This window comes from Salvelinus alpinus, chromosome 5 (assembly GCF_045679555.1).
Source record: "Salvelinus alpinus chromosome 5, SLU_Salpinus.1, whole genome shotgun sequence".
In the NCBI taxonomy this organism is placed as follows: domain Eukaryota; kingdom Metazoa; phylum Chordata; class Actinopteri; order Salmoniformes; family Salmonidae; genus Salvelinus; species Salvelinus alpinus.
Genome location: NC_092090.1, coordinates 10,454,071 through 10,479,950, shown reverse-complemented (window position 1 = coordinate 10,479,950; position 25,880 = coordinate 10,454,071). Strand labels below are relative to the sequence as shown.

The following is a 25,880-nucleotide window of genomic DNA, read 5'->3' as shown; positions in this document are numbered from 1 at the left end:
CCTATGGGTAGTAGTGCACTACTTTTGACCAGAGCCCTATGGGTAGTAGTGCACTACTTTTGACCAGAGCCCTATGGGTAGTAGTGCACTACTTTTGACCAGAGCCCTATGGGTAGTAGTGCACTACTTTTGACCAGCGCCCTATGGGTAGTAGTGCACTACTTTTGACCAGAGCCCTATGGGTAGTAGTGCACTACAAAGGAAATATGGTGCCATTTGGGAAGGAGGTATCAGTTTCTTCAGTTGGTTTCTTTGCCAGCGGGACTCAAATGTAGGTCTGCGTTTGTGGTCGCTACAGTCAGGTTGTGTTTGTGCTGAACGCTGGCGCTCAGTCAGGTTGTGTTTGTGCTGAACGCTGGCGCTCCAGCATCGATTAAGAACGACTGAGGAAGAAACCAGGCCCCAATGTGATGACATCACACTACACCTGCCTTTAAAGTCAATTTCCCGGATGTTTGTGGATATAGTTTCTCTGGCCAAAACTCAGCTGATGCTAATTTAATCTGACTTGGTCCAAATATGATGGAATTTGAAGGAGAAATCCAAATCCAGACTATTTGACTAAACACGGCCTTTAACATAGCAGAAGTGTGTGTGTTCTCTCTGTCTGTTCCAGGGTGCTGTCTGAATATTAGAGTAAATTAGTCTCTTTAGAAACAGAGAAACATCACAGAGAAGCTTAGCTGGCCAGTCAGCATGGATGGAGAGATGTCATGTTTGATGTTTTGTGTACCTCTCTCTCTCTTTCCACAGGTTGTCATGTTTAATGTTTTATGTTCCTCTCTCTCTCTCTCTCTGTCTGTCTCTATCTCTCTCTCTCTCCAGGTTGCCATGTTTAATGTTTTATGTTCCTCTCTCTCTCTCTCTGTCTGTCTCTATCTCTCTCTCTCTCCAGGTTGCCATGTTTAATGTTTTGTGTTCCCCTCTCTCTCTCCAGGTTGTCATGTTTAATGTTTTGTGTACCTCTCTCTCTCTCTCCAGGTTGTCAGGCTGAATTCTGGGGCCCCCACTGCACTAACCGGTGCCAGTGTCAGAACCGGGCCCAGTGTAACCCCATCACGGGGGCGTGTGTGTGTACAGACGGGTACCAGGGCTGGCGCTGTGAGGAGCTGTGCGAGACGGGGCTCTATGGGAAGGAATGCCAGCTAGAGTGCCAGTGTCTCAACGGGGCCACCTGCCATCACGAGACCGGAGAGTGCCTCTGTGCACCGGGATACACCGGGGCAGTGTGAGTGTCTTCAGTCACCTCATCAGTCTATGACCCTATGACTATCATGACACCTACTGTTTCCTGGTTATGGTGTAGGGGTTTGTTCTCAGGGGCTCCAGGTGATGTAGGAGATTGTTTTAAGTTGATGGGATGACTCATCTGTTTAGCGGGGCATTGTGAGTGTCTGTTTCCCTTACTGTCAACTGGTTATCTTATCTACTGTTCTCCTCTGGTCCAGGGTGAGCGATGCATCTGAAAGTGTATATGCTGTATAACATCGGTAGTCAAAGTGACAACTATATATACAGTACCAGTCTGTTTGGATACACCTACTCATTCAAGGGCTTTTCTTAATTTGGACTATTTTCTACATTGTAGAATAATAGTGAAGACATCAAAACTATGAAATAACACATATGGAATCATGTGAGAAAAAAAAAGCGTAAAACAAATCCAAATATATTTTTATATTTTAAATTCTTCAAAGTAGCCACCCTTTGCCTTGATGACAGCTTTGCACACTCTTGGCTATTCTCTCAACCAGCTTCATGAGGAATGCTTTTCCAGCAGTCTTGAAGGAGTTCCCACATTTGCTGAGCACTTGTTGGCTGCTTTTCTTTCAATCTGCGTTCCAACTCATCCCTAACCATCTCAGTTGGGGTGAGGTCGTGTGATTGTGGAGGCCAGGTCATCTGATGCAGCACTCCATCACTCTCATTGGTCAAATAGCCCTTACACAGCCTGGGGGTGTGTTTTGGGTCATTGCCCTGTTGAAAAACAAATGATAGTCCCACTAAGCACAAACCAGATGGGATGGAGTATCACTGCAGAATGCTGTGGTTGACATGCTGGTTAAGTGTGAATTGTAAATAAACCACCAACAGTGTCACCAGCAAAGCACCCCCACACCATAACACCTCCTCCTCCATGCTTCACGGTGGGAACCACACATGCGGAGATCATCCGTTCACCCACACCTCGTCTCACAGACACGGCGGTTGGAACCAAAAATCTCAAATTTGGACTCATCAGACCAAAGGACAGATTTCCACCGGTCTAATGTCCATTGCTCGTGTTTTTTGGCCCAAGCAAGTCTCTTCTTCTTATTGGTGTCCTTTAGTAGTGGTTTCTTTGCAGCAATTCGGCCATGAAGGCCTGATTCACACAGTCTCCTCTGAACAGTTGATGTTGAGATGTGTCTGTTACTTGAACTCTGTGAAGCATTTTTTGGGGGCTGCAATCTGAGGTGCAGTTAACTCTAATGAACTTATCCTCTACAGCAGAGGTAACTCTGGGTCTTCCTTTCCTTTGGTGGTCCTCATGAGAGACAGTTTCATCATAGCGCTTGATGGTTTTTGTGACTGCACTTGAAGAAACTTTCAAAGTCTTAAAGTAATGATGGACTGTCGTTTCTCTTTGCTTATTTGAGCTGTTCTTGCCATAATATGGACGTGGTCTTTTACCAAATAGGGCTATCTTCTGTATACCACCCCTACCTTGTAACAACACAACTGATTGGCTCAATGGCATTAAGAAGGAAATAAATTCCACAAATTAACTTTTTACAAGGCACACTTGTTAATTGAAATGCATTCCAGGTGACTACCTCATGGAGCTGGTTGAGAGAATACCAAGATTGTGCAAAGCAAGCTGTCATCAAGGCAAAGGGTGGCTACTTTGAAGAATCTCGAGTATAATTTGATTTGTTTAACACTTTTTTGGTTACTACATGATTCCATATGTGTTATTTCATAGTTTTGACGTCTTCACTATTATTCTACAATGTAGAAAATAGTAAAAATAAAGAAAAGCCTTTGAATGAGTAGGTGTGTCCAAACTTATGACTGGTACTGTATGTATAACTACACATATATATATAACAACTGTACATACATGTAACGATGTGCGCTGAGAGTCAGGAAGCAAGTTCAGGGAGTGTTTTAATAAATATAAGAAACAACAAACAGGAAACAGACAACATACCGACATGAAAACAGAGTCAATAACACCTGAGGAAAGAACCAAAGGGGACTGACAGATACAGGGAAGATAATCAAGGATTTGATGTAGTCCAGGTGAGTGGCATGAGGCGCAGGTGCACGAGACGATGGTGACAGGTGTGCTTGACGATGGTGACAGGTGTGCTTGACGATGGTGACAGGTGTGCTTGACGATGGTGACAGGTGTGCTTGACGATGGTGACAGGTGTGTGAGACGATGGTGACAGGTGTGCTTGACGATGGTGACAGGTGTGCGGGACAATCAGCAGCCTGATGACCTAGAGGCCGGAGAGGGAGAATACGTGACAACACTGTATATATAACAACTATACATGTATATAACAATGGTAGACAGTGGAGTTGGGTAAGACACATACATATCAGACACCAGGCTATGTGTGGGTGCTTCAGTACATTACACAGTTCAGATCAGACACCAGGCTATGTGTGGGTGTGTCAATACATTACACAGTTCAGATCAGACACCGGGGTATGTGTGGGTGCTTCAATACATTACACATACAGATCAGACACCAGGCTATGTGTGGGTGCTTCAATACATTACACAGTTCAGATCAGACACCAGGCTATGTGTGGGTGTGTCAATACATTACACAGTTCAGATCAGACACCAGGCTATGTGTGGGTGTTTCAATACATTACATTACACAGTTCAGATCAGACACCAGGCTATGTGTGGGTGCTTCAATACATTACATTACACAGTTCAGATCAGACACCAGGCTATGTGTGGGTTCTTCAGTACATTACACAGTTCAGATCAGACACCAGGCTATGTGTGGGTTCTTCAATACATTACACATACAGATCAGACACCAGGCTATGTGTGGGTGCGTCAATACATTACACATACAGATCAGACACCAGGCTATGTGTGGGTGCTTCAATACATTACACAGTTCAGATCAGACACCAGGCTATGTGTGGGTGCTTCAATACATTACACAGTTCAGATCAGACACCAGGCTATGTGTGGGTGCTTCAATACATTACACAGTTCAGATCAGACACCAGGCTATGTGTGGGTACTTCAATACATTACATTACACAGTTCAGATCAGACACCAGGCTATATGTGGGTGTGTCAATACATTACACAGTTCAGATCAGACACCAGGCTATGTGTGGGTGCTTCAATACATTACACAGTTCAGATCAGACACCAGGCTATGTGTGGGTGCGTCAATACATTACACAGTTCAGATCAGACACCAGGCTATGTGTGGGTTCTTCAATACATTACACAGTTCAGATCAGACACCAGGCTATATGTGGGTTCTTTAATACATTACACAGTTCAGATCAGACACCAGGCTATATGTGGGTGTGTCAATACATTACATTAAACAGTTTAGGTGGGTCTCATGATGTCTCCACTGGTCTCTTCCTGTGTCCCTTCAGCTGTGGTGAGCGGTGTCCCTCTGGTAGTCATGGCGCCCAGTGTGAGCTGCGTTGCCCGTGTCAGAACGGTGGAACGTGCCATCACGTCACGGGGGAGTGCTCCTGCCCCGCTGGATGGATGGTACGAGCCAGACACCACACACCATTACACCATTACATAGTCTCATTTTCTACAGATTTATTCACAGTCCACAGCCTTCTCCCAGACAGATTCATTCACAGCCCACAGCCTTCTCCCAGGCAGCTTAATTCACAGTCCATGGCCTTCTCCCAGACAGCTTAATTCACAGTCCACGGCCTTCTCCCAGACAGCTTAATTCACAGTCCACAGCCTTCTCCCAGACAGCTTCATTCACAGTCCACAGCCTTCTCCCAGACAGATTCATTCACAGTCCACAGCCTTCTCCCAGACAGATTCATTCACAGTCCACAGCCTTCTCCCAGACAGCTTTATTCAGCTTTATTCACAGTCCACAGCCTTCTCCCAGACAGATTCATTCACAGCCCACAGCCTTCTCCCAGGCAGCTTAATTCACAGCCCACAGCCTTCTCCCAGGCAGCTTAATTCACAGTCCACGGCCTTCTCCCAGACAGCTTAATTCACAGTCCACGGCCTTCTCCCAGACAGCTTAATTCACAGTCCACAGCCTTCTCCCAGACAGCTTCATTCACAGTCCACAGCCTTCTCCCAGACAGCTTCATTCACAGTCCACAGCCTTCTCCCAGACAGATTCATTCACAGTCCACAGCCTTCTCCCAGACAGCTTCATTCACAGTCCACATCCTTCTCCCAGACAGCTTCATTCACAGTCCACAGCCTTCTCCCAGACAGCTTCATTCACAGTCCACAGCCTTCTCCCAGACAGCTTCATTCACAGTCCACAGCCTTCTCCCAGACAGCTTCATTCACAGTCCACATCCTTCTCCCAGACAGCTTCATTCACAGTCCACAGCCTTCTCCCAGACAGCTTCATTCACAGTCCACAGCCTTCTCCCAGACAGCTTTATTCACAGTCCACAGCCTTCTCCCAGACAGATTCATTCACAGTCCACAGCCTTCTCCCAGACAGCTTTATTCAGCTTTATTCACAGTCCACAGCCTTCTCCCAGACAGCTTTATTCAGCTTTATTCACAGTCCACAGCCTTCTCCCAGACAGCTTTATTCAGATTCATTCACAGTCCACAGCCTTCTCCCAGACAGCTTTATTCAGATTCATTCACAGTCCACAGCCTTCTCCCAGACAGCTTTATTCAGATTCATTCACAGTCCACAGCCTTCTCCCAGACAGCTTTATTCAGATTCATTCACAGTCCACAGCCTTCTCCCAGACAGCTTTATTCAGCTTTATTCACAGTCCACAGCCTTCTCCCAGACAGCTTTATTCAGATTCATTCACAGTCCACAGCCTTCTCCCAGACAGCTTTATTCAGCTTTATTCACAGTCCACAGCCTTCTCCCAGACAGCTTTATTCAGATTCATTCACAGTCCACAGCCTTCTCCCAGACAGCTTTTTTCAGATTCATTCACAGTCCACAGCCTTCTCCCAGACAGCTTTATTCAGATTCATTCACAGTCCACAGCCTTCTCCCAGACAGCTTTATTCAGCTTTATTCACAGTCCACAGCCTTCTCCCAGACAGCTTTATTCAGATTCATTCACAGTCCACAGCCTTCTCCCAGACAGCTTTATTCAGCTTTATTCACAGTCCACAGCCTTCTCCCAGACAGCTTTATTCAGATTCATTCACAGTCCACAGCCTTCTCCCAGACAGCTTTATTCAGATTCATTCACAGTCCACAGCCTTCTCCCAGACAGCTTTATTCAGATTCATTCACAGTCCACAGCCTTCTCCCAGACAGCTTTATTCAGCTTTATTCACAGTCCACAGCCTTCTCCCAGACAGCTTTATTCAGCTTTATTCACAGTCCACAGCCTTCTCCCAGACAGCTTTATTCAGATTCATTCACAGTCCACAGCCTTCTCCCAGACAGCTTTATTCAGATTCATTCACAGTCCACAGCCTTCTCCCAGACAGCTTTATTCAGCTTTATTCACAGTCCACAGCCTTCTCCCAGACAGCTTTATTCAGATTCATTCACAGTCCACAGCCTTCTCCCAGACAGCTTTATTCAGCTTTATTCACAGTCCACAGCCTTCTCCCAGACAGCTTTATTCAGATTCATTCACAGTCCACAGCCTTCTCCCAGACAGCTTTATTCAGATTTATTCACAAAATAATCTTCTGAATCTACAGATGTAGCCTCATACTAAGTGTGTTTCCACTAACTCTCTGAATCTATAAAACATTACTGTACTTACTGTCAAACCCCAACATGTACCACAGACTAACAGTCTACTGTGGTGGTGTTATCAGATGTACCACAGACTAACAGTCTACTGTGGTGGTGTTATCAGATGTACCACAGACTAACAGTCTACTGTGGTGGTGTTATCAGATGTACCACAGACTAACAGTCTCCTGTGGTGGTGTTATCAGATGTACCACAGACTAACAGTCTCCTGTGGTGGTGTTATCAGATGTACCACAGACTAACAGTCTCCTGTGGTGGTGTTATCAGATGTACCACAGACTAACAGTCTCCTGTGGTGGTGTTATCAGATGTACCACAGACTAACAGTCTCCTGTGGTGGTGTTATCAGATGTACCACAGACTAACAGTCTCCTGTGGTGGTGTTATCAGATGTACCACAGACTAACAGTCTCCTGTGGTGGTGTTATCAGATGTACCACAGACTAACAGTCTCCTGTGGTGGTGTTATCAGATGTACCACAGACTAACAGTCTACTGTGGTGGTGTTATCAGATGTACCACAGACTAACAGTCTCCTGTGGTGGTGTTCTCAGATGTACCACAGACTAACAGTCTACTGTGGTGGTGTTATCAGATGTACCACAGACTAACAGTCTACTGTGGTGGTGTTCTCAGATGTACCACAGACTAACAGTCTACTGTGGTGGTGTTCTCAGATGTACCACAGACTAACAGTCTACTGTGGTGGTGTTATCAGATGTACCACAGACTAACAGTCTACTGTGGTGGTGTTATCAGATGTACCACAGACTAACAGTCTACTGTGGTGGTGTTATCAGATGTACCACAGACTAACAGTCTACTGTGGTGGTGTTCTCAGATGTACCACAGACTAACAGTCTACTGTGGTGGTGTTATCAGATGTACCACAGACTAACAGTCTACTGTGGTGGTGTTATCAGATGTACCACAGACTAACTGTCTACTGTGGTGGTGTTATCAGATGTACCACAGACTAACAGTCTCCTGTGGTGGTGGTATCAGATGTACCACAGACTAACAGTCTACTGTGGTGGTGTTATCAGATGTACCACAGACTAACAGTCTACTGTGGTGGTGTTATCAGATGTACCACAGACTAACAGTCTACTGTGGTGGTGTTATCAGATGTACCACAGACTAACAGTCTACTGTGGTGGTGTTATCAGATGTACCACAGACTAACAGTCTACTGTGGTGGTGTTATCAGATGTACCACAGACTAACAGTCTACTGTGGTGGTGCTATCAGATGTACCACATACTAACAGTCTACTGTGGTGGTGTTATCAGATGTACCACAGACCTACAGTCTACTGTGGTGGTGCTATCAGATGTACCACAGACTAACAGTCTACTGTGGTGGTGTTATCAGATGTACCACAGACTAACAGTCTACTGTGGTGGTGTTATCAGATGTACCACAGACTAACAGTCTACTGTGGTGGTGTTATCAGATGTACCACAGACTAACAGTCTACTGTGGTAGTGTTCTCAGATGTACCACAGACTAACAGTCTACTGTGGTGGTGTTATCAGATGTACCACAGACTAACAGTCTACTGTGGTGGTGTTCTCAGATGTACCACAGACTAACAGTCTACTGTGGTGGTGTTATCAGATGTACCACAGACTAACAGTCTACTGTGGTGGTGTTATCAGATGTACCACAGACTAACAGTCTCCTGTGGTGGTGTTATCAGATGTACCACAGACTAACAGTCTACTGTGGTGGTGTTATCAGATGTACCACAGACTAACAGTCTACTGTGGTGGTGTTCTCAGAAACCCCAACATGTACCACAGACTAACAGTCTACTGTGGTGGTGTTATCAGATGTACCACAGACTAACAGTCTACTGTGGTGGTGTTCTCAGATGTACCACAGACTAACAGTCTACTGTGGTGGTGTTATCAGATGTACCACAGACTAACAGTCTACTGTGGTGGTGTTCTCAGATGTACCACAGACTAACAGTCTACTGTGGTGGTGTTCTCAGAAACCCCAACATGTACCACAGACTAACAGTCTACTGTGGTGGTGTTATCAGATGTACCACAGACTAACAGTCTCCTGTGGTGGTGTTCTCAGATGTACCACAGACTAACAGTCTACTGTGGTGGTGTTATCAGATGTACCACAGACTAACAGTCTACTGTGGTGGTGTTATCAGATGTACCACAGACTAACAGTCTACTGTGGTGGTGTTCTCAGATGTACCACAGACTAACAGTCTACTGTGGTGGTGTTCTCAGATGTACCACAGACTAACATTCTACTGTGGTGGTGTTATCAGATGTACCACAGACTAACAGTCTACTGTGGTGGTGTTATCAGATGTACCACAGACTAACAGTCTACTGTGGTGGTGTTATCAGATGTACCACAGACTAACAGTCTACTGTGGTGGTGTTATCAGATGTACCACAGACTAACAGTCTACTGTGGTGGTGTTATCAGATGTACCACAGACTAACAGTCTACTGTGGTGGTGTTATCAGATGTACCACAGACTAACAGTCTCCTGTGGTGGTGTTATCAGATGTACCACAGACTAACAGTCTACTGTGGTGGTGTTATCAGATGTACCACAGACTAACAGTCTACTGTGGTGGTGTTATCAGATGTACCACAGACTAACAGTCTACTGTGGTGGTGCTATCAGAAACCCCAACATGTACCACAGACTAACAGTCTACTGTGGTGGTGTTATCAGATGTACCACAGACTAACAGTCTCCTGTGGTAGTGTTCTCAGAAACCACACCATGTACCACAGACTAACAGTCTCCTGTGGTAGTGTTCTCAGATGTACCACAGACTAACAGTCTCCTGTGGTAGTGTTCTCAGATGTACCACAGACTAACAGTCTACTGTGGTGGTGTTATCAGATGTACCACAGACTAACCGTCTACTGTGGTGGTGTTATCAGATGTACCACAGACTAACAGTCTCCTGTGGTGGTGTTCTCAGATGTACCACAGACTAACAGTCTCCTGTGGTAGTGTTATCAGAAACCACACCATGTACCACAGACTAACAGTCTACTGTGGTAGTGTTCTTTCTGATGATATTATCAGGAATGTTATAATGGTTTTTCCTAATGATTTTCCAACTGCTGCATGGTGAGAGACACTTTTGGCTAGTCTACCTTGCATTTCTTCTGACTCCTTGTTGTGTGTGTGTGTGTGTGTGTGTGTGCGTGCGTGCGTGCGTGCGTGGTCCTCAGGGCTCGGTGTGTGCCCAGCCGTGCCAGTTTGGCACCTACGGCATCAACTGCAGCCAGGAGTGCCCCTGCCGGAACAGAGGTCTGTGTGACCACATCAGTGGGCAGTGCCAATGCACCGCCGGCTACAGCGGAGAGAGGTAGGGCACTGGGCAACTTCCCCTCAACAAGTAGGACACTTCATCACAATGTGTGTTTAACAGTATATCTTCCACACCCCTACCTGGGCTCCAACCAGGGACCCTCTGCACACATCAACAACTGACACCCTCGAAGCATCGTTACCCATCGCTCCACAAAAGCAGCAAGGGGAACAACTACTTCAAGGTCTCAGAGCGAGTGACGTCACCGATTGAACATCTATTAGCGCGCACCCCACTAACTAGCTAGAGAGGGGGAGAGAGAGAGAGAGGGGGGGGGGAGAGAGCGAGAGAGAGGGGGGGGAGAGCGAGAGAGAGTGGGGGGAGAGAGAGAGAGGCGGGAGGGGGATGGAGAGAGAGAGAGACAGAGACAGAGAGAGAGAGAGAGACAGAGACAGAGACAGAGACAGAGAGACGTAGAGAGAGAGACAGAGAGAGAGAGAGAGACGGAGAGAGAGAGAGAGAGAGAGAGAGAGAGACGGAGAGAGAGAGAGAGAGAGAGAATGCACCTCCAGCTACAGAGGAGAGAGGTAGGGCACTGTGCTTGGCATAGGAAACATAGTCAAATAGGACACTTCATCACTATGTGTGGCCACCCTGAATGGAAGCTTTCACTGTGTAGGCCGACATGTGAAGACTTTGGATTGGCGTTCCATTTAGTTCAACTTCTATTTTCACACATGAATGTAGAGATATCAACTTGATTTCAAGTGTTTGTCTGGAAATGTCCTCAAGTATTAGCAGGTTCCAAGGTTCCTTTTTATTAGTCAACTCATTTCTTCATCTCTCTTTCTTTCTTTCTTTCTTTCTGCCTCTCTCTTTCTCTGTCTATGCAAATGCCTCCTCATCTCTATCCATCTCTCTCCTCTCTCTCTCTGGCAGACAGATTTATTATCTCTGCTAGACACATTGTCCAGAGGAATACCTCTCCTCCAACCTGTCACACACACACACACACACACACACACACACACACACACACACACACACACACACACACACACACACACACACACACACACACACACACACACACACACACACACACACACACACACTCGGATACACACACACACACACACACACACACACACACACACACACACACACACACACACACACACACACACACACACACACACACACACACACACACACACACACTCGGATACACACATGCTCCCTCTCTCTGCCCTCTCTCCTTTTCTCCCCCCACTCTCTCTCTCTCTTTATATTAAATCTGGCCAAATTACAACCATTCTTTAGACCACAGACAGGTGTATTAGCCTGCGAGGAATCATTTCAGATAGACTTCTCTCGCCATCCCTCCCTCTCTCCTTCCACCTCCCTCCCTCCCTCCTTCCACCTCCCTCCCTTTCTCCTTCCACCTCCCTCCCTCACTCTCTCCTTCCACCTCCCTCCCTCCCTCCTTCCACCTCCCTCCCTCTCTCCTTCCACCTCCCTCCCTCTCTCCTTCCACCTCCCTCCCTCCCTCTCTCCTTCCACCTCCCTCCCTCCCTCCCTCTCTCCTTCCACCTCCCTCCCTCCCTCTCTCCTTCCACCTCCCTCCCTCCCTCTCTCCTTCTACCTCCCTCCCTCCCTCCCTCTCTCCTTCCACCTCCCTCCCTCCCTCTCTCCTTCCACCTCCCTCCCTCCCTCTCTCCTTCCACCTCCCTCCCTCTCTCCTTCCACCTCCCTGCCTCTCTCCCTCCCTCTATTCCAATGCGTTGCTAGATGAGGACCATGGGAAGTCTCTGTGTTATAACCATGATACCCAACCAGACAGATTATTTAATTGAGCGATTCGTCTCAGTTTTAATGGCTGTGTTATAGACGTGTTGTAATCACGCCAGAGGATTGTATATTTAACTTTGGCTACGACCCAAATGGCAACCTATTCTTTATGTAGTGCACTACCCTTGACCGGGCAAAAGTAGGGCACTATATAGGGAATATGATGTCGTTTTGGGACGCAGACCAAGTGAAATACTGGGGAGGTGTGGTTCATGTTCCTCCCACCTCATCATCACTGTTCTGTACGTAGAGAGAGTCAACCCTCCTCATCATTACTGTTCTGTACGTAGAGAGAGTCAACCCCCCTCATCATTACTGTTCTGTACGTAGAGAGAGTCAACCCCCCTCATCATTACTGTTCTGTACGTAGAGAGAGTCAACCCCCCTCATCATTACTGTTCTGTACGTAGAGAGAGTCAACCCCCCTCATCATTACTGTTCTGTACGTAGAGAGAGTCAACCCCCCTCATCATTACTGTTCTGTACGTAGAGAGAGTCAACCCCCCTCATCATTACTGGTCCCGTGTGGCTCAGTTGGTAGAGCATGGCGCTTGCAACGCCAGGGTTGTGGGTTCATTCCCCACGGGGGGACCAGGATGAATATGTATGAACTTTCCAATTTGTAAGTCGCTCTGGATAAGAGCGTCTGCTAAATGACTTAAATGTAAATGTAAATTACTGTTCTGTACGTAGAGAGAGTCAACCCCCCTCATCATTACTATTCTGTACGTAGAGAGAGTCAACCCCCCTCATCATTACTGTTCTGTACGTAGAGAGAGTCAACCCCCCTCATCATTACTGTTCTGTATGTAGAGAGAGTCAACCCCCCTCATCATTACTGTTCTGTACGTAGAGAGAGTCAACCCCCCTCATCATTACTGTTCTGTACGTAGAGAGAGTCAACCCCCCTCATCATTACTGTTCTGTACGTAGAGAGAGTCAACCCCCCTCATCATTACTGTTCTGTACGTAGAGAGAGTCAACCCCCCTCATCATTACTGTTCTGTACGTAGAGAGAGTCAACCCCCCTCATCATTACTGTTCTGTACGTAGAGAGAGTCAACCCCCTCATCATTACTGTTCTGTACGTAGAGAGAGTCAACCCCCCTCATCATTACTGTTCTGTACGTAGAGAGAGTCAACCCCCCTCATCATTACTGTTCTGTACGTAGAGAGAGTCAACCCCCTCATCATTACTGTTCTGTACGTAGAGAGAGTCAACCCCCCTCATCATTACTGTTCTGTACGTAGAGAGAGTCAACCCCCCTCATCATTACTGGTCTGTACGTAGAGAGAGTCAACCCCCTCATCATTACTGTTCTGTACGTAGAGAGAGTCAACCCCCCTCATCATTACTGTTCTGTACGTAGAGAGAGTCAACCCCCTCATCATTACTGTTCTGTACGTAGAGAGAGTCAACCCCCCTCATCATTACTGTTCTGTACGTAGAGAGAGTCAACCGCCCTCGTCATTACTGTTCTGTACGTAGAGAGAGTCAACCCCCCTCATCATTACTGTTCTGTACGTAGAGAGAGTCAACCCCCCTCATCATTACTGTTCTGTACGTAGAGAGAGTCAACCCCCCTCATCATTACTGTTCTGTACGTAGAGAGAGTCAACCCCCCTCATCATTACTATTCTGTACGTAGAGAGAGTCAACCCCCCTCATCATTACTGTTCTGTACGTAGAGAGAGTCAACCCCCCTCATCATTACTTTTCTGTACGTAGAGAGAGTCAACCCCCCTCATCATTACTGTTCTGTACATAGAGAGAGTCAACCCCCCTCATCATTACTGTTCTGTACGTAGAGAGAGTCAACCCCCCTCATCATTACTATTCTGTACATAGAGAGAGTCAACCCCCCTCATCATTACTGTTCTGTACGTAGAGAGAGTCATCATCACTGCTGTGAGATGTTCAGAACAATTAATGGCTGAAGATTCACCTTGAGTACGATTATCCAGGACTCTAATGTCTATGTCTGTCTCTGTCTGTCTAATGTCTGTTCTGTTGACCCTGGGGTAATGGTCTGTCTGTCTGTCTAATGTCTGTCCTGTTGACCCTGGGCTAATGGTCTGTCTGTCTGTCTAATGTCTGTTCTGTTGACCCTGGGCTAATGGTCTGTCTGTCTGTCTAATATCTGTTCTGTTGACCCTGGGGTAATGGTCTGTCTGTCTGTCTAATGTCTGTTCTGTTGACCCTGGGGTAATGGTCTGTCTGTCTGTCTGTCCTGGTTTCCCTGGGGTAATGGTGTACAGTAACAGGTGCATGAAGCTGGATAACATGGCTCCATTGGTGTACAGTAACAGGTGCATGAAGCTGGTGAACATGGCTCCATTGGTGTACAGTAACAGGTGCATGAAGCTGGATAACATGGCTCCATTGGTGTACAGTAACAGGTGCATGAAGCTGGAGGACATGGCTCCATTGGTGTACAGTAACAGGTGCATGAAGCTGGAGAACATGGCTCCATTGGTGTACAGTAACAGGTGCATGAAGCTGGAGAACATGGCTCCATTGGTGTACAGTAACAGGTGCATGAAGCTGGAGAACATGGCTCCATTGGTGTACAGTAACAGGTGCATGAAGCTGGAGAACATGGCTCCATTGGTGTACAGTAACAGGTGCATGACGCTGGAGAACATGGCTCCATTGGTGTACAGTAACAGGTGCATGACGCTGGAGAACATGGCTCCATTGGTGTACAGTAACAGGTGCATGAAGCTGGATAACATGGCTCCATTGGTGTACAGTAACAGGTGCATGACGCTGGAGAACATGGCTCCATTGGTGTACAGTAACAGGTGCATGAAGCTGGAGAACATGGCTCCATTGGTGTACAGTAACAGGTGCATGAAGCTGGATAACATGGCTCCATTGGTGTACAGTAACAGGTGCATGACGCTGGAGAACATGGCTCCATTGGTGTACAGTAACAGGTGCATGAAGCTGGAGAACATGGCTCCATTGGTGTACAGTAACAGGTGCATGAAGCTGGATAACATGGCTCCATTGGTGTACAGTAACAGGTGCATGAAGCTGGATAACATGGCTCCATTGGTGTACAGTAACAGGTGCATGAAGCTGGATAACAGACCATTTGGGACTGGAATGGGATCAGCTCATTACTAGTATATCATGTTGGTGTGGAGATAATGAAGCTAACGTTGTAACCTGTAACATATTGCTATGATAGTGTATGATGGTAATGTGAGTTAGGGAGGTGGAACAGAGGCCAGATGGTTATGATAATGTATGATGGTAATGTACTGCAGGTCCTGTGAGTTAGGGAGGTGGAACAGAGGCCATATGGTCATGATAATGTATGATGGTAATGTACTGTAGGTCCTGTGAGTTAGGGAGGTGGAACAGAGGCCAGATGGTTATGATAATGGATAGTGGTAATGTACTGCAGGTAATGTGAGTTAGGGAGGTGGAACAGAGGCCATATGGTTATGATAATGGATAGTGGTAATGTACTGTAGGTCCTGTGAGTTAGGGAGGTGGAACAGAGGCCATATGGTCATGATAATGTATGATGGTAATGTACTGTAGGTCCTGTGAGTTAGGGAGGTGGAACAGAGGCCAGATGGTTATGATAATGGATAGTGGTAATGTACTGCAGGTAATGTGAGTTAGGGAGGTGGAACAGAGGCCATATGGTTATGATAATGGATAGTGGTAATGTACTGTAGGTCCTGTGAGTTAGGGAGGTGGAACAGAGGCCATATGGTCATGATAATGTATGATGGTAATGTACTGCAGGTCCTGTGAGTTAGGGAGGTGGAACAGAGGCCATATGGTCATGATAATGTATGATGGTAATGTACTGTAGGTCCTGTGAGTTAGGGAGGTGGAACAGAGGCCAGATGGTTATGATAATGTATGATGGTAATGTACTGTAGGTCCTGTGAGTTAGGGAGGTGGAACAGAGGCCAGATGGTTATGATAATGGATAGTGGTAATGTACTGCAGGTAATGTGAGTTAGGGAGGTGGAACAGAGGCCAGATGGTCATGATAATGGATAGTGGTAATGTACTGCAGGTAATGTGAGTTAGGGAGGTGGAACAGAGGCCATATGGTCATGATAATGTATGATGGTAATGTACTGTAGGTCCTGTGAGTTAGGGAGGTGGAACAGAGGCCAGATGGTTATGATAATGTATGATGGTAATGTACTGTAGGTCCTATAAGTTAGGGAGGTGGAACAGAGGCCATATGGTTATGATAATGTATGATGGTAATGTACTGCAGATAATGTGAGTTAGGGAGGTGGAACAGAGGCCAGATGGTTATGATAATGGATAGTGGTAATGTACTGCAGATAATGTGAGTTAGGGAGATGGAACAGATGCCAGATGGTCATGATAATGGATAGTGGTAATGTACTGCAGGTAATGTGAGTTAGGGAGGTGGAACAGAGGCCATATGGTCATGATAATGGATAGTGGTAATGTACTGCAGGTAATGTGAGTTAGGGAGGTGGAACAGAGGCCAGATGGTCATGATAATGGATAGTGGTAATGTACTGCAGGTAATGTGAGTTAGGGAGGTGGAACAGAGGCCAGATGGTCATGATAATGGATAGTGGTAATGTACTGCAGGTAATGTGAGTTAGGGAGGTGGAACAGAGGCCATATGGTTATGATAATGGATAGTGGTAATGTTTCATTCTATGTGATGTAATGAAAACTACACATGCCAAACTATTAACAACATGCTGTCTCTCTCTCTCTCTCTCACCCTCTCTTTCTCTCCCCACCCCTCTCTCGCTCTCCCTCTCTGTCTCTCTCTTTCTCTCTCCTTTTATCTCCCTCCCTCCATCTGTCTGTCCCCCCCCTCTGTCTCTATCTCTCCCCCGTTCTTTCTTTCTTTCTCTCCCCACCCCTCTCTCACTCTCCCTCTCTGTCTCTCTCTTTCTCTCTCCTTTTATCTCCCTCTCTCCCTCCCTCCCTCCGTCTGTCTGTCCCCCCCTCTGTCTCTATCCCCCGTTCTTTCTTTCTCTCTCTCTCCCCCCCGCCTCTCTCTCTCCAGATGTCAGGAGGAGTGTCCGGGGGGGTCGTACGGCCCTCAGTGTGCACATAAGTGTGACTGTCAGAACAGAGCGAGGTGTTACCATGTCAACGGGGCCTGTCTGTGTGACGAGGGGTTCAAAGGTCCTAGCTGTCAGGACAGGTTCTGTCCCTCTGGACTCTATGGACTCATCTGTGATAAATACTGTCCCTGTAACGTCTCAAACACACTCAGGTACCGTCTATATGGACTCATCTGTGATGAAACCGTCTATTCTGAATGAGGCTGTTTTGAGATAAAGCAGCATTTCTTCAAACAGTGAAGGAGAATGAGGAGGATGGGGAGGAGGAGGATGAGGAGGAGGAGGAGGATGGGGATGAGGAGGATGAGGAGGAGGAGGAGGAGGAGGAGGATGAGGAGGATGAGGAGGATGGGGTGAGGAGGAGGAGGAGGAGGAAGATGAGGAGGAGGAGGAGGAGGAGGAGGAGGATGAAAGTTGGTAGATTAAAAGCTTGTCTGCTGATCGATGATGAATATTTTATTTGACCTTTGTTTAACTAAGAAAGTCAGTTAAGAAAAAATCTTATTTACAATGACGGCCTACCAGGGAACAGTGGGTTAACTGCCTTGTTCAGGGGCAGAATGGCAGATTTTTACCTTGTCAGCTCAGGGATTCGATCTTGCAACCTTCCGGTTACTGGCCCAACGCTCTAACCACCTGCCGCTCCAATTATACATTGAGATCAATGTTTGTTTTTATCCTGTTTCATTACAAACAGAATCGCTACGTGTTTAGCAGGGCGGTCTGATAGACAGTTGTCTGATGGCCCAACACCAGTAACACATCTGCTCTCCAATAGATGGTTGTCATGGCTGTGTTAACATAAACATACCTGTTGTTGTGACGAAGAGGAATGACCCTCGTGGTGTTGAGGTGCTCTGCTCTGCATTCAGCAGCCAGCCAGTACAGTCTCTAAGGACCTGAGGAGACGTCTCTATTCTACTCTACAGTCAGCCAGTACAGTCTCTAAGGACTTGGGGAGACTTCTCTATTCTACTCTACAGTCAGCCAGTACAGTCTCTAAGGACCTGAGGAGACGTCTCTATTCTACTCTACAGTCAGTCAGCCAGTCTCTAAGGACCTGAGGAGACGTCTCTATTCTACTCTACAGTCAGCCAGTACAGTCTCTAAGGACCTGAGGAGACGTCTCTATTCTACTCTACAGTCAGCCAGTACAGTCTCTAAGGACCTGAGGAGACGTCTCTATTCTACTCTACAGTCAGCCAGTACAGTCTCTAAGGACCTGAGGAGACGTCTCTATTCTACTCTACAGTCAGCCAGTACAGTCTCTAAGGACCTGAGGAGACGTCTCTATTCTACTCTACAGTCAGCCAGTACAGTCTCTAAGGACCTGAGGAGACGTCTCTATTCTACTCTACAGTCAGCCAGTACAGTCTCTAAGGACCTGAGGAGACGTCTCTATTCTACTCTACAGTCAGCCAGTCTCTAAGGACCTGAGGAGATGTCTCTATTCTACTCTACAGTCAGCCAGTACAGTCTCTAAGGACCTGAGGAGACGTCTCTATTCTACTCTACAGTCAGTCAGCCAGTCTCTAAGGACCTGAGGAGACGTCTCTATTCTACTCTACAGTCAGCCAGTACAGTCTCTAAGGACCTGAGGAGACGTCTCTATTCTACTCTACAGTCAGCCAGTACAGTCTCTAAGGACCTGAGGAGACGTCTCTATTCTACTCTACAGTCAGCCAGTACAGTCTCTAAGGACCTGAGGAGACGTCTCTATTCTACTCTACAGTCAGCCAGTACAGTCTCTAAGGACCTGAGGAGACGTCTCTATTCTACTCTACAGTCAGCCAGTACAGTCTCTAAGGACCTGAGGAGACGTCTCTATTCTACTCTACAGTCAGCCAGTACAGTCTCTAAGGACCTGAGGAGACGTCTCTATTCTACTCTACAGTCAGCCAGTACAGTCTCTAAGGACCTGAGGAGACGTCTCTATTCTACTCTACAGTCAGCCAGTACAGTCTCTAAGGACCTGAGGAGACGTCTCTATTCTACTCTACAGTCAGCCAGTACAGTCTCTAAGGACCTGAGGAGACGTCTCTATTCTACTCTACAGTCAGCCAGTACAGTCTCTAAGGACCTGAGGAGACGTCTCTATTCTACTCTACAGTCAGCCAGTACAGTCTCTAAGGACCTGAGGAGACGTCTCTATTCTACTCTACAGTCAGCCAGTACAGTCTCTAAGGACCTGAGGAGACGTCTCTATTCTACTCTACAGTCAGTACAGTCTCTAAGGACCTGAGGAGACGTCTCTATTCTACTCTACAGTCAGTACAGTCTCTAAGGACCTGAGGAGACGTCTCTATTCTACTCTACAGTCAGCCAGTCTCTAAGGACCTGAGGAGATGTCTCTATTCTACTCTACAGTCAGTCAGTACAGTCTCTAAGGACCTGAGGAGACGTCTCTATTCTACTCTACAGTCAGCCAGTACAGTCTCTAAGGACCTGAGGAGACGTCTCTATTCTACTCTACAGTCAGCCAGTACAGTCTCTAAGGACCTGAGGAGACGTCTCTATTCTACTCTACAGTCAGTACAGTCTCTAAGGACCTGAGGAGATGTCTCTATTCTACTCTACAGTCAGCCAGTACAGTCTCTAAGGAGCTGAGGAGACGTCTCTATTCTACTCTACAGTCAGCCAGTACAGTCTCTAAGGACCTGAGGAGACGTCTCTATTCTACTCTACAGTCAGCCAGTACAGTCTCTAAGGACCTGAGGAGACGTCTCTATTCTACTCTACAGTCAGTACAGTCTCTAAGGACCTGAGGAGACGTCTCTATTCTACTCTACAGTCAGTACAGTCTCTAAGGACCTGAGGAGACGTCTCTATTCTACTCTACAGTCAGCCAGTACAGTCTCTAAGGACCTGAGGAGACGTCTCTATTCTACTCTACAGTCAGCCAGTCTCTAAGGACCTGAGGAGACGTCTCTATTCTACTCTACAGTCAGTACAGTCTCTAAGGACCTGAGGAGACGTCTCTATTCTACTCTACAGTCAGCCAGTACAGTCTCTAAGGACCTGAGGAGACGTCTCTATTCTACTCTACAGTCAGCCAGTACAGTCTCTAAGGACCTGAGGAGACGTCTCTATTCTACTCTACAGTCAGTACAGTCTCTAAGGACCTGAGGAGATGTCTCTATTCTACTCTACAGTCAGCCAGTACAGTCTCTAAGGACCTGAGGAGACGTCTCTATTCTACTCTACAGTCAGCCAGTACAGTCTCTAAGGACCTGAGGAGACGTCTCTATTCTACTCTACAGTCAGTACAGTCTCTAAGGACCTGAGGAGATGTCTCTATTCTACTCTACAGTCAGCCAGTACAGTCTCTAAGGAGCTGAGGAGACGTCTCTATTCTACTCTACAGTCAGCCAGTACAGTCTCTAAGGACCTGAGGAGACGTCTCTATTCTACTCTACAGTCAGCCAGTACAGTCTCTAAGGACCTGAGGAGACGTCTCTATTCTACTCTACAGTCAGCCAGTACAGTCTCTAAGGACCTGAGGAGACGTCTCTATTCTACTCTACAGTCAGCCAGTACAGTCTCTAAGGACCTGAGGAGACGTCTCTATTCTACTCTACAGTCAGCCAGTACAGTCTCTAAGGACCTGAGGAGACGTCTCTATTCTACTCTACAGTCAGTCAGTACAGTCTCTAAGGACCTGAGGAGACGTCTCTATTCTACTCTACAGCCAGCCAGTACAGTCTCTAAGGACCTGAGGAGACGTCTCTATTCTACTCTACAGTCAGCCAGTACAGTCTCTAAGGACCTGAGGAGACGTCTCTATTCTACTCTACAGTCAGCCAGTCTCTAAGGACCTGAGGAGACGTCTCTATTCTACTCTACAGTCAGTCAGTACAGTCTCTAAGGACCTGAGGAGACGTCTCTATTCTACTCTACAGTCAGCCAGTACAGTCTCTAAGGACCTGAGGAGACGTCTCTATTCTACTCTACAGTCAGCCAGTACAGTCTCTAAGGACCTGAGGAGACGTCTCTATTCTACTCTACAGTCAGTCAGTACAGTCTCTAAGGACCTGAGGAGACGTCTCTATTCTACTCTACAGTCAGCCAGTACAGTCTCTAAGGACCTGAGGAGACGTCTCTATTCTACTCTACAGCCAGTACAGTCTCTAAGGACCTGAGGAGACGTCTCTATTCTACTCTACAGTCAGCCAGTACAGTCTCTAAGGACCTGAGGAGACGTCTCTATTCTACTCTACAGTCAGCCAGTACAGTCTCTAAGGACCTGAGGAGACGTCTCTATTCTACTCTACAGTCAGCCAGTACAGTCTCTAAGGACCTGAGGAGACGTCTCTATTCTACTCTACAGTCAGCCAGTACAGTCTCTAAGGACCTGAGGAGACGTCTCTATTCTACTCTACAGTCAGCCAGTACAGTCTCTAAGGACCTGAGGAGACGTCTCTATTCTACTCTACAGTCAGTCAGTACAGTCTCTAAGGACCTGAGGAGATGTCTCTATTCTACTCTACAGTCAGTCAGTACAGTCTCTAAGGACCTGAGGAGACGTCTCTATTCTACTCTACAGTCAGCCAGTACAGTCTCTAAGGACCTGAGGGGATGTCTCTATTCTACTCTACAGTCAGTCAGTACAGTCTCTAAGGACCTGAGGAGACGTCTCTATTCTACTCTACAGTCAGTCAGTACAGTCTCTAAGGACCTGAGGAGACGTCTCTATTCTACTCTACAGTCAGCCAGTACAGTCTCTAAGGACCTGAGGAGACGTCTCTATTCTACTCTACAGTCAGCCAGTACAGTCTCTAAGGACCTGAGGAGACGTCTCTATTCTACTCTACAGTCAGCCAGTACAGTCTCTAAGGACCTGAGGAGACGTCTCTATTCTACTCTACAGTCAGCCAGTACAGTCTCTAAGGACCTGAGGAGACGTCTCTATTCTACTCTACAGTCAGCCAGTACAGTCTCTAAGGACCTGAGGAGACGTCTCTATTCTACTCTACAGTCAGCCAGTACAGTCTCTAAGGACCTGAGGAGACGTCTCTATTCTACTCTACAGTCAGCCAGTACAGTCTCTAAGGACCTGAGGAGACGTCTCTATTCTACTCTACAGTCAGCCAGTACAGTCTCTAAGGACCTGAGGAGACGTCTCTATTCTACTCTACAGTCAGCCAGTACAGTCTCTAAGGACCTGAGGAGACGTCTCTATTCTACTCTACAGTCAGCCAGTACAGTCTCTAAGGACCTGAGGAGACGTCTCTATTCTACTCTACAGTCAGCCAGTACAGTCTCTAAGGACCTGAGGAGACGTCTCTATTCTACTCTACAGTCAGCCAGTACAGTCTCTAAGGACCTGAGGAGACGTCTCTATTCTACTCTACAGTCAGCCAGTACAGTCTCTAAGGACCTGAGGAGACGTCTCTATTCTACTCTACAGTCAGTACAGTCTCTAAGGACCTGAGGAGACGTCTCTATTCTACTCTACAGTCAGCCAGTACAGTCTCTAAGGACCTGAGGGGATGTCTCTATTCTACTCTACACTGTTCTACTGTTCTTCGGCTGTAGGTAGAAAGGGTTCTACATGGAACCAATAAGTGTTCTTCAAAGGGTTCTCCTATGGGGACAGCTGAAGAACCCTTGTAGGTTCTAGATATAATCTTTTTTTCTAAGAGTGTATCAGCAGACAGACTATCATAAGCCTCCTCTCTTATCTTCTCCTCTCTTATCTTCTCCTCTCCTCTCTTCTTCTCTCTTCTTCTCTGTTCTCTTCTTCTCTCTTCTTCTCTCTTCTCTTCTCCTCTCCTCTCCTCTCCTCTCCTCTCCTCTCCTCTCCTCTCCTCTCCTCTCCTCTCCTCTCTTCTCCTCTCTCCTCTCTTCTCCTCTCTTCTTCTCTCTCCTCTCTCCTCTTCTCTCCTCTCTCCTCTTCTCTGTTCTCTCCTCTTCTCTGTTCTCCTCTCATCTCCATTCCCAGCTGCCATCCGTTGTCGGGGGAGTGTGCGTGTGCGGCAGGGTGGACGGGTCTGTTCTGCAACGAGACCTGTCCGTCAGGTTACTATGGCGAGGGATGTAAGGAGGCATGTGTGTGTGCCAACGGAGCCGACTGTGAGGGCATCACCGGAACCTGCGTCTGTGCCCCCGGGTACATGGTGAGTAGATGGTGCAGGACACACGCCACACACTGTACCCACTATACACACTGTACCCACTATACACACTGTACCCACTATACACACTGTACCCACTATACACACTGTACCCACTATACACACTGTACCCACTATACACACTGTACCCACTATACACACTGTACCCACTATACACACTGTACCCACTATACACACTGTACCCACTATGCCCCTGTACTGAGGTAACGTTTTTATTAAACTTCTTAGGAAGCTTTAGTCCAGTAGTTGAAAGTCAAATGTGTCATTACTAATAGCTTAATGGATTTGAACCGTTTTTGTGCGCGTCGTGAGAACAGAACTTCAGGTCAAACCCTGCCAAGCAGCAGACAGGCGGGTCGTCAGAACAGAACTTCAGGTAAATCCCTGCCAAGCAGCAGACAGGCGGGTCGTCAGAACAGAACTTCAGGTCAAACCCTGCCAAGCAGCAGACAGGCGGGTCGTCAGAACAGAACTTCAGGTCAAACCCTGCCAAGCAGCAGACAGGCGGGTCGTGAGAACAGAACTTCAGGTAAAACCCTGCCAAGCAGCAGACAGGCGGGTCGTCAGAACAGAACTTCAGGTAAAACCCTGCCAAGCAGCAGACAGGCGGGTCGTCAGAACAGAACTTCAGGTAAAACCCTGCCAAACAGCAGACAGGCGGGTCGTGAGAACAGAACTTCAGGTCAAACCCTGCCAAGCAGCAGACAGGCGGGTCGTCAGAACAGAACTTCAGGTAAAACCCTGCCAAGCAGCAGACAGGCGGGTCGTGAGAACAGAACTTCAGGTAAAACCCTGCCAAGCAGCAGACAGGCGGGTCGTCAGAACAGAACTTCAGGTCAAACCCTGCCAAGCAGCAGACAGGCGGGTCGTCAGAACAGAACTTCAGGTCAAACCCTGCCAAGCAGCAGACAGGCGGGTCGTCAGAACAGAACTTCAGGTAAATCCCTGCCAAGCAGCAGACAGGCGGGTCGTCAGAACAGAACTTCAGGTCAAACCCTGCCAAGCAGCAGACAGGCGGGTCGTCAGAACAGAACTTCAGGTCAAACCCTGCCAAACAGCAGACAGGCGGGTCGTGAGAACAGAACTTCAGGTAAAACCCTGCCAAGCAGCAGACAGGCGGGTCGTGAGAACAGAACTTCAGGTAAAACCCTGCCAAGCAGCAGACAGGCGGGTCGTCAGAACAGAACTTCAGGTCAAACCCTGCCAAACAGCAGACAGGCGGGTCGTCAGAACAGAACTTCAGGTAAAACCCTGCCAAGCAGCAGACAGGGAAATAGACAGGTAGTCTTGGACTGGAGAGATGCAGTACAGCACCATATCAGACACAGTTTACTATATTATACTATTATTACTATACTATACTACTATACTATATACACTATTATTATGAATTATTATACTTTACAAAGCTTTGGTCTGCGTCCCAAATGACACCTTATTCCCTATATAGTGGTACTACTATAGACCAGAGCCCTATTCCCTATATAGTGGTACTACTATAGACCAGAGCCCTATTCCCTATATAGTGGTACTACTATAGACCAGAGCCCTATTCCCTATATAGTGGTACTACTATAGACCAGAGCCCTATTCCCTATATAGTGGTACTACTATAGACCAGAGCCCTATTCCCTATATAGTGGTACTACTATAGACCAGAGCCCTATTCCCTATATAGTGGTACTACTATAGACCAGATCCCTATTCCCTATATAGTGGTACTACTATAGACCAGAGCCCTATTCCCTATATAGTGGTACTACTATAGACCAGAGCCCTATTCCCTATATAGTGCACTACTTTTGACCAGAGCCCTATTCCCTATATAGTGCACTACTTTTGACCAGAACCCTATTCCCTATATAGTGCACTACTTTTGACCAGAACCCATGACAACAAGTAGTGCACTATATGGTGAATAGGGTGCCATTTGAGACGTACATTAGAGTCCATTATCTATGAGGTGAACCTTAATGAAGCATCATTTCCCCTTCACTCTGAGAGATGTACTGTAGATGTCACTGGAAGAGATGGTAGCTTTGAGATGTACTGTAGATGTCACTGGAAGAGATGGTAGCTTTGAGATGAACTGTAGATGTCACTGGAAGAGACGGTAGCTTTGAGATGTACTGTAGATGTCACTGGAAGAGATGGTAGCTTTGAGATGTACTGTATATGTCACTGGAAGAGACGGTAGCTTTCAGATGTACTGTAGATGTCACTGGAAGAGATGGTAGCTTTCAGATGTACTGTAGATGTCACTGGAAGAGATGATAGCTTTCAGATGTACTGTAGATGTCACTGGAAGAGATGGTAGCTTTGAGATGTACTGTAGATGTCACTGGAAGAGATGGTAGCTTTGAGATGAACTGTAGATGTCACTGGAAGAGACGGTAGCTTTGAGATGTACTGTAGATGTCACTGGAAGAGATGGTAGCTTTGAGATGAACTGTAGATGTCACTGGAAGAGATGGTAGCTTTGAGATGAACTGTAGATGTCACTGGAAGAGACGGTAGCTTTGAGATGAACTGTAGATGTCACT

General features: G+C 47.0%; 1 protein-coding gene across 2 annotated transcripts in view; it reads left to right on the top strand.

The window, feature by feature from the left end:
- The window catches only part of LOC139575523 (multiple epidermal growth factor-like domains protein 11), a 324,245-nt gene that overhangs the window by 226,353 nt on the left and 72,012 nt on the right, over window positions 1–25,880 (top strand). For both annotated transcript variants that reach the window (XM_071400542.1, XM_071400543.1), the window contains 5 exons: window positions 982–1,228; window positions 4,633–4,753; window positions 10,176–10,312; window positions 17,143–17,355; window positions 23,145–23,319. In XM_071400542.1, coding sequence (XP_071256643.1) covers window positions 982–1,228; window positions 4,633–4,753; window positions 10,176–10,312; window positions 17,143–17,355; window positions 23,145–23,319 — 893 coding nt within the window. The remainder of the gene's footprint in view (window positions 1–981; window positions 1,229–4,632; window positions 4,754–10,175; window positions 10,313–17,142; window positions 17,356–23,144; window positions 23,320–25,880) is intronic.